Source organism: Juglans regia, chromosome 2 (genome assembly GCF_001411555.2).
Source record: "Juglans regia cultivar Chandler chromosome 2, Walnut 2.0, whole genome shotgun sequence".
NCBI classification, from domain to species: Eukaryota; Viridiplantae; Streptophyta; class Magnoliopsida; order Fagales; family Juglandaceae; genus Juglans; species Juglans regia.
In genome coordinates, this window is record NC_049902.1 from 2,643,321 (window position 1) to 2,659,162 (window position 15,842).

At 35.1% G+C, this 15,842-nt stretch overlaps 1 protein-coding gene across 1 annotated transcript; it reads left to right on the forward strand.

The window, feature by feature from the left end:
* The first annotated feature begins 1,803 nt into the window (after positions 1–1,803).
* Positions 1,804–8,536, forward strand: LOC109003868 (LRR receptor-like serine/threonine-protein kinase GSO1). The gene is made up of 3 exons (XM_018982195.2): positions 1,804–1,929; positions 2,186–2,271; positions 5,347–8,536. Exon 3 carries the CDS (start codon positions 5,402–5,404, stop codon positions 8,336–8,338), a length of 2,937 nt encoding a protein of 978 aa, XP_018837740.1. The 5' UTR covers positions 1,804–1,929; positions 2,186–2,271; positions 5,347–5,401; the 3' UTR covers positions 8,339–8,536.
* The last annotated feature ends 7,306 nt before the right edge of the window (positions 8,537–15,842 follow it).

Sequence of the window (15,842 nt, forward strand, 5' to 3'; positions counted from 1 at the left end):
ACATATTGCAGTGAGGTTTTCAATCTAATACTGACCAAGTTTCACATTCCGTTTTTCATAGACACGCTTGGTGTCCTTTTTTAATCCTCAAATAAAGTATATTGATGGATCAAGTTTAAGATCTATCAAAAAGAAATCTTAAATAATTCATATATTCTGATATTTTTTCGTACGTCTACTTTCAAAGCCTGGTTTAGACAGGCACTGAAAGTAATAGGTTCCAGTACTAAAGAGCAACTGGGTCCCAAATCCTGTATAAACAAAACAATGGTGATGTCCTGCATATCCAGCAGATTAAGATAATGAAGTCAACAACAACTGCTGCAAACAGCTAGCGAATCTCAAGGAATTTTTAACATAATTGACAAATAGTGGTTGGGATTTGGCACAAAATAATACTGATCAGGCCGTCTGGCTGGCAAGGCTAGAGTACTAGTCCCTTTTTAATTAAGAAATGCTGGAGGACTACTCGTCCCTTTTCAATGAATTTAGAATGGATTTACTGAAATATAAGCAGAAGTTCATTAAAAAGTTTACTGATCAGCTTGTAGAGGCAGTCCATAAAGCTAACTTATATATGTGCAGCATAGTTAGAACTGGGATGAAGTTTTGCCACCAGACCATTGTGAGATGATTTATCATTATGCATGCTTCACAGATTGTAGGGTCGTCTGATTCATAAACAGCGGTCCATGCATATAAGATTTTGGCATCAGCATGCATAGGGTTGCTAGAGTGGTAGAGGTCTAGTACAGAAACATCAAAGTTTTTGTTCCAGTAGCCAAGTGGGGAAGGGGTCCTAGACTGAGATTGAGCTGTTGAATGCAGAAGTGGAGGTCCATGCTTGCCAGTAGTGTTCCTGACTGCTTTTTTGGTTGTTAGAGTTGCCAAGTTGATGACTTTTGACATTGCAGCGAATTGAAGGAAGTTTGTAGAGAAAATAATATCTACTTCTTTATAATCAAGAAGTTTGTACTTATTTACCAGAAAATGTAGCTTTATGGCATCCTTGCGGTTTTAATTGAAAAATGAGAGAAAAAAGCACAGAATATGATTGGTTTCTTCTTATCAATGTCTTCAATAATGTACCTAGCTAGCTTCTGTTTTGGCTGTATGTATTTGTAATGTTATTGCCCTTCAACTCTTTAACCATCCAAATGGTTGAAACCGACCTTCTCAATTACTTTTAATTCGAGAGTAGGTAATGTTTCAGCATAACTCTCCTCTGAAGATGGGGAGAAACTTCCATACAATGATCCTTTGTCTTTTGGAGTTTGTAGTACAAGATGATCTTTCTTGCTATATGATGACCTCTCTTCTTTGAAAGAGATGAAGACAGAGTTAAAGAGAATGTGATGTGTATATATAACACATCGAATTCGATGGCATGCGAGTGAAAAAGGAAAGTGGACATATCGTGATCAGCATGTAGATTTGCACGCATGAATATGTTTGAAAAGAAAACAATATTGCTTGTGGAAATTAAGTATTGAGCACTAGGGTAACAAAATGGTCCAGGGTAGTAAGTACTTTGTTTTCCTTGTCTGGATGTTGATGGGACAAACATAGTTGGGTTTTTCATCCATGTTGGTTGCCTTTGATTAAATCCTGAAAAACTTAGTAAAGGTGAAAGAGATAAAGCTGTAGGTGAAAGCTAAGTGGATACAATTCTCTATCATATCCAGTTGAGGCGAAACTCTTTGTCCTCTATTGTTTGTTCTGTTTCCTATAGGAATCCTCTCATTCCTTTTTATTTTCTCAAGAGGAATTCTCTCTCTCTCTCTCTCTCTCTCTCTCTCTCTCTCTACCCCCCAAAAACTACTTGGCGTATTGGGCCAATGAAGCATCTTTGGAATGTGTTACACCAAATCTCACATGCTCATGGATCTGTCTGTACATGAACATGATTGATGCAGCTGGTAATTAATTGTGAGTCTTGTGGGTTGTTTTGCTCTTTATGTTTTCTTCTTGTATTTAATTTGGAATTAGGTGGTTTAAGATGAGAGATTAGATTTATCATTTATATACATAATGCGCAGACTATATGTATATATAGCCTCTCATGCCTTTGCTGAGAAAGAAAACATCAAATTTTGTGAGAAAACTCTATCTAAAGTTGTCTCTCTCTTGAGTATCTCGACTTCATGTTCTTAGGCTGTGGATATTGTGAGTGTTGTTTCTGTAGTGAGTTCCATCGTCGAGAAGAAATCTCCGAAACTGAACACATGGAACAACTATTACGATGATCCTATGTAGTTTGGTGCAACCAAGGTACGCATTAACGTTTTATGTTTGAACAGTTTATCATTTGATTGAGAATTAGAGCAAAAGCTCTCATAGAAGGAATTGAGATTATATGAAGTGAATAAATCCATAAAAGACAATTTTAAATCAGGTTCGTTCCATTAAGGGCCAAGCTTGCAGTATATAGTGCTCATTTGTCATCGTTGATGCAACATTTCATAAGATAATGGGTTTATACCTATTTGGCTGACAATCCATTGGGTTAAGCTGACCACATCTCTTACAAAGTCAAACAAACAAACTATCTTTTTTAATAATTCTACTTGATCCTCAAACAAAATCTTATCAGTGACATAATAGCTAATATTTTTCTTTTGACAATTTTTTTTAATTGAACCACATAAAACCACGTCTAATTGAAAAATTATTTTTATATAATTCCTTTATAGCTAAGAATTTCTCATTATTTATTAAGCCTCGTTTGGATGTTGAGCTGAGTTAAGATTTTTATAAATAATAGTGAGTTAAGATAGTGAAGTGAATTTTATGAGATCCACCTAAGATGAGTTTATATATATTTAGATATTAAGATGAGTTTAGATGTATTTATGAGAAGTTGAAAAAAGTTATGGGTCTCGTATGTAAAGAGATGTTAAGTTGAAAAAGTTATGAATCTCACATGTAAAGAGATTTTTAGTTGAGATGAGTTTAGTGATTTGACAATTAGATATTTGGATATTAAACTTCAGTTCAGTCCAAATTCTAAATAAGTCCTAATCACATTCTTGCATAATGTGAAAGAATAACCAACTTTATTAAATTAAAAATACTAAATGATAAATGATTGTATAATAAATAGAACATTAAGAGAGCATTGATATTTTCCCTCCCTTGCTACTATTTGTTTTTCCTACTTTTGTGATGGAAGAATCTCACAAATTTAGTTTGAATAGAGAAAGGGAGTAACAACTTTTTAATTTTTATATAGTGTATAGTGTGTCAAAATAATTCTACCATCATCAGTTAAAACTTAGTTTTAAGTTCTTTAAAATTAAATAACATTTATGAATCCATTGGTTAAAAAAATACATAATTAAGAGAGCCAGAAAGACATGCAAAAGCTAAAAGCTTTACTAACTTTAATGGAAATTTAATAGTTTGATTGTAATTTTATTTTTCAATTAATAACTTTTACCTAATTATATGTTTATATGCTATATTTGATAACATAATCTAATATTGGATGATGTGGCTAAAAGAATCAGAACTCCTCAATTTTCAAAATTATATATATATATATATATATATATATATATATATATACTTGAAGATATACTTCAGCATAAGTATGGTCACTTTCTTAACTTTTTTGTCCTTTTGAGCATGCCTATGAAACTGTCCAAACTCCCTGCACTTTCCCATCTCACAAGCGATTGGGATGTTTTGAAATTATTTTCATTATATCTTATCTTATTTTTTATTTTATTTATCATCTTTGTATTATATATTACACATAATTTTTTAATTTTTTTTTATCAAATATGTGGTATATGAATGATGAACATAAGAAATCAATTATTTTAAGAAGAATAAAATCAAAAAATAAAAAATAAAAAATAAGTGTGGTGTGTAGGATGATGAATAACAAAACTCTTCACTCCATCTCATTTCATTCTATTTCATCTTATTTTTAAACATAACCTAAACGCAAACACTTTCAAACTAATCATTATAACTTTTTCAAACTAATAATTATAAATTTTCCAAACTCTTAAACAGAAAATAAAAAAACAATTCAATTTTTTTAAATTTTAAAATAAACATAATATTATAAAAATATTTTAATTTTATAATATTTTTTATTCAACAAATTCTCTATCTTTTTCCAAAATCCAAAAAAATTATCTTATTATAATTCACAAATTATTTTATTAATATTTATAAAATTTTCATAGCCGAACATTATTGCGGAATGCTACAATAAGCCATCATTGGCTTGAGATAACAACGAGAAAAAAAATGTCATAGCTTTTAGCAAAATTCTAAGAAGAGGAAGAAAAAGAATACAGGCAATCAGAGAAATCTTTGAGGTAATTAAAAGCCGTATTACTTTATGATTGTTGGCTTCCTTCACAAATTGATTAGGTAGGCCCTACCTCTTTTTTTTTTTTTTTTTTTTTTTTTTTTTTTTTTTTTTTTCTGATTGGCACCAATTTTCCAGAAATAATATCTCCGCTAATTTCGGAAACAAAATTCTGCTCTGCCTATTTCGATTAAGAATATGATTAATTATTACGAAAATAATCCTTCAATTTTACATGATTATATTTTTGTTCTTTGGTTCATCAATTCTATCAATTTACTACCCATTTTCTCAGTTTTTTTTTTTTAATTTAGATTTCGAATTTTTAAAATCTTCAAAATTTCAATAACTAACACGTCAGCATGTATGATAGCGTGTATAAAATTATAAATATAGAAGAAATGATAGTTGCAGTCGTGAATACGTAAGCGCCATACAATCACTTTGAAAAAAATGAATAAATACGATATCTACATGAAAAAAAAATTAATTTTTTAATAGTAGATCTCACTTTTTTTCAAAACGACTATATGACACTTGCGCACTTCATGATTACATATATCATTATTCTAAATATAGATGGCATTTTCCAATTCATGCAAGTTTACTACTAATTTTTCTTTTCTAATTTTTAAACGAACACGTGACATGCCACAATAGCAATGTTTTATTAGGTTTATAAATAGAAACTTGAAGAATGGCTCTAATTTCTTCTTTTTTTAAAAAAAAAAAAAAGTCAAAACTAAAATGTAAAATGATAAAATTAAAATTTCAAAGAGAGAATAAAATTCATGAACCGTTTTAGTTTTTGATGTGTAAAATATTTATTTAAACCCCTGCCTTCCATCCTAACAGTTAAACCTCTGTCTTCTCTTATTCAAATTTTCTTCTTATGAATTTCCATTTTATGAATCTCTGTGTACTCTCTGAAACTTTGCTTCTTCATGTATTTCTTGTGTTTCCTTTTTCTTAATGGAAATTGAGCTCCCTGACTCACGACAGTGAATCTTTCGAATCAGGTATCTGTTACTTTGAACTTGAAATCAATATTGGCCATACATATTCAGTTTCCAGATGGGCAGTATTCAAATGTCTCGTTTGATGCTGTTGTTGGCGGTATTTAGCGCCAGTTTCGCTGTTACTCATGCAGACAATGCATCTGATTCTTTTTGGCTTCTGAGAGTTAAGTCAGAGATAATTGATCCTGCAAGAGTTCTTGAGAACTGGACACCCAGAGCTCGCATATGCAGCTGGAAAGGATTAACATGTTCAGATGATCAAAGCCATATTCTGGGCTTGAATCTGTCCGGTTCAGGACTTTCAGGCTCGCTCTCACATGAGATTGGGCACCTTTCTTCTCTTGAAACACTTGATATGTCCTCCAATTTTCTCACTGGTTCAATCCCTTCTGAGCTCGGGAAACTTCAAAATCTAAGGATACTACTTCTCTATACAAATTATCTCTCGGGTAAGATTCCGGCAGAGATAGGTCTACTGAAGAAGTTGCAAGTTCTTAGAATAGGCGATAACATGTTAACGGGTGAAATTACATCATCTATTGGAAATCTGAGTGAGTTGAGAGTATTGGGTCTTTCTTATTGCCAATTTAATGGAAGCATTCCAATTGAGATTGGTAATTTGAAGCATCTGACCTCTCTTGATTTGCAGAATAACAGTGTCAGTGGCCTTATACCAGAAGAGATTCATGGCTGTGAAGAACTTGAAAACTTTGCAGCATCTAACAACCAGCTCCAAGGAGACATCCCTTCATCAATAGGATTGCTTAAATCACTTCAAGCTCTTAATCTGGCTAACAACAGTCTTTCTGGATCAATTCCTATTGCATTAAGTCGTCTCTCCAATCTGAAATATTTGAATTTGCTTGGGAATAAACTAAGCGGTGAAATTCCTTCAGAGCTTAACCAGTTGATCCAACTTGAGGAGCTTGATTTATCAGAAAACAACATCTCAGGAACCGTAAGCCTTCTCAATACCCGGTTAAGAAATCTAAAAGCCCTTGTTCTCTCTGACAATGCTTTGACAGGTAGCATCCCAAGCAACTTTTGCCTAAGAAATTCTACTCTGCAACAACTTCTTCTGGCTGGAAATAAGCTCTCAGGCGAATTCCCCTTGGAGCTACTGAATTGTTCCTCACTCCAACAATTAGACCTTTCTAATAATAAGTTTGAAGGAGAACTGCCATTCCTCCTGGACAAACTTGAGAATCTGAAAGATCTCTTACTCAACAATAACAGCTTTATCGGTGCTTTACCTCCTGAAATAGGAAACCTGAGCAATTTGGAAAATCTTTTCCTGTTTGACAACATGATCACAGGTGGGATTCCAGTGGAGATTGGGAAGCTACAGAGATTGAGTGCCATTTACCTCTATGATAATCAGATGTCAGGAAATATACCTAGAGGGCTAACAAACTGCACGAGCTTGACAGAAATTGATTTTTTTGGAAATCATTTTACTGGGTCTATTCCTGCAACAATTGGGAAGCTTAAGAATCTAGTTCTGCTTCAGCTGAGGCAGAATTACCTGTCAGGCCCCATACCACCAAGCTTGGGTTACTGCAAAAGGCTTCAGATATTGGCCTTGGCTGATAACAGACTCTCTGGATCACTACCACCCACATTCAGGTTCCTTTCAGAACTGAGTAAAATCACTCTCTATAACAACTCCTTCCAAGGCCCTCTTCCCAATTCTTTGTTCCTTCTCAAAAACCTCAAAATCATAAATTTTTCTCACAACAGGTTTAATGGAACCATCTTTCCTCTCTCTGGTTCAAATTCCCTGACTGCATTAGACTTAACAAACAACAGCTTCTCAGGTCCCCTTCCTTCTAGGCTAGCCATGTCAAGAAATCTAGAACGTGTCCGCCTAGCACACAATCATCTTACTGGCACTATTCCTTTTATATTTGGCCAGCTCATAGAGCTCAAATTCCTTGATCTATCTTTCAACAATCTCTCAGGAGGACTGCCATCTCAACTCTCAAGCTGTGAAAAACTTGAGCACCTTTTACTCAACAATAACCAGTTCAAAGGCACAATGCCTCCATGGTTAGGGAGCTTCCAAGAACTTGGGGAGCTAGACCTTTCATCCAACTATTTCTTTGGAACAGTGCCTGTAGAGCTTGGAAACTGTTCGAGGTTACTCAAGCTTTCGCTCCATAGGAACACTCTCTCGGGAGAGATCCCACCGGAGATCGGAAATCTGACTTCTCTCAATGTCCTTACTCTGCAGAGAAACAATCTTTCAGGCTCCATTCCGTCAACAATCCAAAAGTGTATGAAGCTCTACGAGCTGAGGTTATCAGAAAATTTCTTGACAGGTTCAATACCATCTGATCTAGGAAGGCTTACTGAGCTACAAGTGATCTTGGACTTGAGTAAAAATCTCCTCTCTGGGGAAATCCCATCGTCTCTTGGAAACCTGGTCAAGTTAGAGAGACTGAACCTCTCTTATAATCAACTCCAAGGAGAAATACCACCCACACTTGGAAAACTGACCAGCCTCCACATGCTAAATTTATCAAATAATCATCTCCAAGGCCATATTCCTTCATTTTTTTCAGGATTCCCACTAAGTTCTTTCCTGGGTAATGACAAGCTATGCGGCCCACCATTAGTAACTTGCTCGGGATCAATGGGGCAAGGAAAAAAGCATCTTTCCAACACTGAAGTGGCGGGTATTATAGTGGTCATTGTCTCTACTTCTACAGTGATATGCTTGATAATGCTTTATATCATGTTCAGAATCTGGTGCCATTGGAGAGAAGTTTCGATTTCGAGTGCAGATGGTACTGTTGGAACTGAAAAAAGGAGAGGGGAAGGGAAATGGGTCTATGGAGATGAGAAGAGGAGGAATGGTGACTACTGGAAAGTTAACTCCATGGTACTAGGTGCTTCACAAGATAAGCCGGCGAAGTCTACAACAGCATGCGTCTTCCACCTAAAAACGGATTCAGAAGACATGGAAGATACTTGTTCAAAAGTTACGTAGTAATTTATTTTTTTTTTAATTTATTTTTTTAAATTCTTGGTTGGGCATTAATTTACTCTTATGATTTTCTACCTTTCTTGTTCGTATAAAGTGATGTGTTACACGGCTCTATACTGCGATCTCAATTATCAAACGGTCGAGCAGTTGTAGAGTTCTGATTATTTTTGGGTAGAGATCTTTGTTCAAGGAAAGATGCATTGTCGGTGTTAAAGAATATAATAAAAATAACTAAATATATATATTTCTATCAGTTTAATCTTTTGAAGCAAATAATGATTTCATATGACATCAAAATAAAAGTTCTGATTCCAATCCTGACTCTAACCTATATATGTATGAAATGAGAAAAGATTTGACAAAATAAAGGAATTTGTGAATTTGCTTGTTGCTGTATTGATTTCCAGACTTTAAACTTGTACCATTTACAATACTGCGCGTAAGAAAAGGACAAAGAGCCAGCTATCACTAGAAAACAAAATTTACAGAAAGAATATTCTATCCTATAATAGAAAATATGAGCTGTACAAAAATAAATTTTCATCTCCTAGAGCCTTCTGGTATAATCTCATTCCTCCTTATTTTCACCGCATTTCTTTCCTCTGCTTCTTGAACAATCACCATTGCATGTTGATGTGACTTGAGCTGATGACTATACTGACAAATCACTTGCCAACTGATCAGCTTGAATCCCATTATTTAACAGCCCCTGCAAGGTGGAGAGTAGATGTCTGCTACTCCCATCTTGGCCATATGAAACTAAAAACTTGAAGAATTTAAAACCTTAGTCATAATGTCTGCAACTTGAGATCCAGTGTGCATATACTAAGTGACAATACTTCCACTTTATATCTTATCTCGGATAAGATGACAATCAATCTTTATATGCTTAATTCTTTCATGAAAAATAGGATTAATGGTAATATAGATGGCAGATTTGTTATCACGGTACAAGGTAGTTACCTGATTATGTTCAATCGGTAAATCCTTGAACAAGTACTTGAGCCAAGTCAACTCACAACAAACATTTGCCATTACTCTATATTCGGCTTTAAAGGATGATCTTGAGATTACACTTTGTTTCTTTGACTTCTAGGATATTAAAGATGAACCTATGAACACACAATAACCTGTCACAGATCTTCTAGTATCTGGACAGGCCTCCCAATCTGAATCTGAATAGCCTTTTAGCTGGAGCTTAGACTTTGATGAGTAAAAGTAGGCCCTGCCTTGGTGCTTTTCTTAATGTATCTCAAAACTTTGTGTGCTGCATGGAGATGTGGTACTGAGTAATTGGACTAAGTAAGAGATATCAGGACTTGTTATAGTTAGATATAAGAGTCGTCCAATCAACCTTCTGTAAACAGAAGGGTCAGGAAGCAAGTTCCCCTCATCCTTGGCTAACTTGATATTTTGATCAAGAGGTATTTTAGCTAGTGTTGACCCTATGGTGCCTGAGTCTGCCAAGATGTCCAGAGCATATTTTCTTTGACATATGTGTATGCCCTATTGTGATCTGGTCACTTCAAGACCAAGGAAATACGTCAATTTTCCTAGGTCCTTAATCTTGAACTTGGCATCAAGCGCAGTCTTGAGACTGTTAATAGTCTCCATGTAATTTTCAACCATCATCATGTCATCGACATAAATCAAAATAGCTGTAAATGAGTCTTGAGTAGACCTGGTAAACAAACTATAGTCAGCTTTAGATTGTGTGAAACCATGTTGAGTGATGAAGCTAGACACCTTTGAATACCACTGTCGTGAGGTTTGTTTTGAGTCCATACAAACTTTTGCGAAGCTTACACACCCTTGGACTGCCATTCTTAACATAACCAAGGGCAATTGCATGTATACCTCCTCATCTAATTCACATGCAAAAACACATTATTGACATCCAATTGATACAAAAATCACCCTTTTATAGCTGCAAGAGCAAGTAAAGTTCGAACAGTAACAAGTTTTGCTATTGGGGAGAAGATCTCATGGTAATCTAAATCTTCTTGTTGTATGTAAATTTTTGCCACCAGCCTAGTTTTGTATCTTTCAATACTACCATTAGCATTAAACTTTACTTTATATACCCATTTGCACCCTATTGCCTCTTTATCAGGTGGCAGATCAATAATGACCCATGTATCCTTTAACTTAAGTGTCTCTATCTCGTTTCTCATGGCCTGACACCACTCAGGAGAGTTGACAACCTCTTGATAATTCTTAGGTTCAGATTGTACAGTTATGGAAGTGACAAAGGCCTTATGAGAAATAGACAACCTATCATAAGACACACTAGCACTAAGAGGAAAGGGAGTACCTAAAGTGATGGAGCCCTCTTTCTTGTCCAAGTTATGTAATGGAGTAAGTGAAGTGGCCTACTAACATATGTAATCTTGTAGATGTGAAGGGACTCTCCTGATTCTAGTGGATCTTCTAGACAAATGGTGAATGTGTTGATTTGTTTCTATATCAGAGGCATGCAGATCTGATTGTTGTGTGAGTTGGTCAGCTTGAGAATTAGTTGTATTAGCATGATCAGAATTTTCTATAGGACTAGAAGTGGGTGCAGATTGGTCTTCGAGTTGTGTGGATTCAATGGTTGAAGTGGGTGCAAATTGGTCTTCAAGTTGTGTGAAATTGTTTAGTATGGAAACAAGAGGATTTTGAGAAAGACATAAATCAATGGGATTTGGTAGAGGTGTTTCTTTGCAAGGAAATATAGTTTCATGAAAAACTACATTCCTAGATATGAACACTTTCTTGGTTTCTAAATCAAGTAATTTGTATTGTTTAATCCCAAAACGATAACCTAGGAAAATGCACCTCCTAGCTCTCAAGTCAAATTTATGTCTGCCATGCATGATAGTAGTAGCAAAAGCAAGGCATCCAAACACCCTTAAGTGAGAATACATCAGTTTATTTTGGAATAGAAGCTCGAATGGACTTTTGTTATTCAAAAAATCTACTCAACCTCCTACTATTCACACAACCTCCACACTCCACATTATTTTTAATTTTTATTATTTTTTTCTTTTATTAAATATTTATTATATGAATAATGAATAAAAAATTTGAAATAATTTAAAAAGAATAAACTCAAAAAAAAATTTAAAAAAAATATTAAAAATTTAAAAAATTTAAAAAAGTGTGGAGTGTGGAGTGTGGTGGAGGTTGTGTAGCAAAGCTCTTTGTTATTTAGAGGGACTGAGGGAGTTCTGTTAATAAGGTAAACAGCAGTCAAAACACAATCATTCCAGTATTTTATTGAAATCCCGCTTTGAAACCTTAGAGCCCTTGCAACATTCAAAATGTGTTGATGTTTTCTCTCAACAATGGCATTTTGTTGAGAGGTTTCAATACATGTTTTCTGATGTATAATACATTTTTCAAGATAAAATTATTTCATGTCAAATTCCCCCCATTGTCACTGCAAATGATTATGATCTTAGTTTCAAATTGAGTTTCAATCATGATACAAAAGTTTTGTAATGCACTAGTAGCTTCAAATTTTAATTTAAGCATGTATATCCATGTACATCTACTAAAATCATCAACTACAGTCAGAAAATAACGAGATCCATCATAACTAATTTTATTGCAAGGTCCTCAAAGATCACAATGTATTAAATCAAAACATTTTTCTGACTTGTGTTGACTAACAGGAAAATGAGATTTGTGTAACTTAGCTAAAGGGCAAATAGAACAAGGTTTGTGATTAACAAGCTTGGGAATGGCATCTTCTAAATGAAGAACATAATGTGATGGATGTCCCATTTTGTAATGCTAGAGATCAAAGTCTTTGGTGGAATTGATAACAAAAGCTGAAATGGTGGGAGTAGTCATTTGAGTCAAGGTTTCTTGAAGAGTTCCAAGATAAACCACTGATTGCAACATATGATAGAGACCAGACTTCACTTCACCCATTCCATTCATTTCCAAGTCAAAGGGCCCTTTATGAAGCAAAGATTAGGAAAGAAAACAACACAACAAGTTAGTTCTTGAGTAAGTTTTCTAACATATATCAAATTAAAGGAAAATGAAGGGACACATATGACATCTTGTAGGACCAAGGACTCTGTGAGATAGACCATGCCAATGTGAGTTACTAGTGCAATAGCTCTATTTGGTAAAGCCACAGAACAAAAGACCTGAGGCTTAGTAGAAGAAAAATATGATGGTGAACAGATCATGTGATTTGTTGCACCTGTATCCAAGATCCAAGGAGCAATGGAGATATTGATGTTTTTAGTTTTAAGAGTAGACAAACAAAAAGATATACCAGAAATTTTGAGAATATCAGAAGTTGCAGTGACAATGCTTTGGACTTGATTTGCTGAAGGAGTGAAGGGTTGATTGCTTGGTGGTTTAAGAATGGCCATGAGTTGAGAATACTATTGTTCCTGGTCGAGAGGCATAAGGGCAGAAACTTGGTTTGCAGCTGGTGTGTATCTGTTCTTGCCTTCAAGCTTAAGGCCAGAGGGATATCCATGCAATTTGAAGCATCTCTCTGTTGTGTGGCCAAGCATTTGACAGTGAGAGCACATAGGCTTGTTGGGGTTGACCTTGAAGCACCTTTCAAGAGAGTGACCAGCAACTTTGCAATAGGTACAGTAATACCTATCTTTCTTATGTGAAAAATTATGCTTGCCATTTTCTTTCAAGTTTCCCTTAGCCATTAAGGCCATTGTTTCACTAAAAGAGGCATCAACTGATATTTGTCTCCTTTTCTCCTCTTGTTGAATAGTAGAATAAACCTCATTCAAAGTAGGAAAAGGTTTTATCAAAAGTATTTGAGCCTTAATAGCCTTGTAAGATTCATTTAATCCCATTAAGAATCTCATCACCCAATCTCACTGTTGGTTTTGGACCATTACTTCCAATCCTCCACAAGTACAATTAAGAATAGACTCATAATTTAACAATTCATCAAGAAGAGTTTTTGTAACAACCCGATCCTAAGATTAGACCATAAGATAAGTTTTATATATTTTTCATATAACTATAAATATTCTCTTATTGTTATTATTATAATTATTATAATTTTATCATATTTTACATTGTTAATTTTAATAGGATTATTATCATATTGTTATTAGTACAATTGGTAATTGTATGACTCTTAGATTGTGCAATAACCACTAGAGTTCGTCTACCTTGTTTCTTCCTATCTCCACCCGTAAGCTTCAATGTATATCTCTTAGTTGAATAAATTTCCTAATGGGAAACCAACTCCCAACTCCAAACTCTATCCAATCTCTTGAAGGCTCACATTATTCCCTCCCCCTCACATATAAAACTACCGTGAGACCCTCAGAATTAAACACAAGAAAACCCAGTTCACGCAAAGAAAGAAAACTCACTCTCGCAAGCACCATCGTAACCTCCCTCCTAGCAACTAATAGCCACCTCATCGGACTCATCATGGTGAGCCTCTGTTTTTCACTTCCGAAACAGAGTAGTCCACATCTCTTCCATCTTGAGCCACTTGCTTCGCTTGAGGCCACCACAAAAAACTTCGGAACGCCTCCACCACTTTCAGATCATGCCAGTGCCAGCTCATGGACCACCACTGCTCGAGAACCTAGCTCAACCATGCTACGGCCTCTTACATCTGTAGACGAGCACCTCAATGCAGCCAGTCCAAGTTGTTTCTCAACCACCATGTCGAAGTCTCCTCCCTCTCAGCCACCGTGCAAGGTCAAGAGCCTTCACAACACCACCCTTCACCACCGTCGCCCAACCATTGAAAGAAACGACACCCACGAACTCCTATGTTTCTCCAGCCCAAAACAGAGCATCCTCGCCCAAATCGAGTGCCATGCCTCCCCACATTTGGGCCACGTCGCCACCGTCAGCAGCAACAGATGATGTCGGAGATTAAGAGTGATGTCCAACCCTAACGTCCGAAGCCCCATGCATGCCGCGTGATACGACAACTCTCTATGTCAGTTTACTCCTCCCCCCGTCTCTTCCTCTCTCTCCATGTTACTCTCTCTCTCTCTCAATGCCCCTCCGCCGTGACTATTGCCGTCCACCGCCCAGTCCATTGCTTCGCCGCACGTCTCACTTCTTTCTCGGTGAGCCTCAGTGCGTTTATTAGTCTTTGTTTCTTTTTACAAATTTTAAAAGGATGGTTTACGTAGGTTGTTATGCATGCCTTTAGGTTAAAATAAAAACAAGTGTTTTAATTACATTATTATCCTTCGAGTTACAAGCTGTGTTAGTATGTTTTAAACTTTTAATATATATTAGTAGACTCGCTTTTATTTATATTTACAGAAAACTTTTAAGTAATTTGACATGTTATTAAGTAGAAATTTATTTTAAGAGTAAATGATAATGGTGTAATTTTATTGCTACATTTTAGATATGATCCAGTTCATTAAATTATAGTTGTTGTTTAAATTAAAACATCAGAATTTATTGATTATGGTGTTAAACAAAATATTTATTTGACTATCTTCTAGATTATGAATTTAATTAATTAGGCTATTTGTACATGTTGTTCTTAGATAGATTTAGTGATAGTTAATAATGCGTATATGTGACAAACTATGAAGTGAGATTCAAGAAGAAGCATGGCGAGATAAGTAATTTGATCACAAATTAGGATCATCATAGTTCAGTTTATATATAAGTATTATTCAAGCTAGTTTATTGATAGCCATTATTTATGTACCACTCATGTCATATATAAACATGTCATCCAGCATAACATACGATCATGTCATTCTACATCTTATTCAAATTTAGAAATTATAATTATGTATGTATTATGTCATGCATCTCATGTGTATAAGACACGTAAGCCATCTTAAATTCAAGTTCAAGTGCAATATAAGATCAGATTAGTTAATCAGATGGTCATTCAAATGCATAGTACCAATGCAATTCAGTTTCAGGATGGATGTGCAAGCCACAGACTCAAGTGTGGTCTACCATAGTATGCCAGAATACTATCAGTAGTTCCCCTCGCGGCCGCGGGACGTGGGGCCGGTGCACAACCTCGCACACAGGGTTAAGTGTATTAGTCAGTCAGATCAGTCAGTTAATTTAGATAAATCAAGTCGTGCATAACATGAGCATCAGTATGAACAATCATGATATTAAGCTCTCAGTATGAAAATCTTTTATGAAAACCTTATGTTTATTATGTTTACGTTGTGATGGATTTCTTGCTGAGTTTTCGACTAATTTTAGTTTATTTCATGTTTTTAACCACTCAAGTGAGGATGATGAACACGAGCAATCAGGCCAGGATTAGAAGGAGCATTTGATTTAGTTTCAGACCTTTTAGAATAGAATTACTTTTATGACATAAATTTTATTCAGTTTATTCATTTAATATTTGTGGAAGACATTTTATTAGACATTTTTTTCTACAAAATAAATTATAATTTCATTTATTAAATATGAGATCTCTTACTGGGTTTATTTTATGAAAAACACGTGACACTCATAACCTACGAGAAGGGGGTATTACAATTTTGAGCTTAAAAAAATAAACACT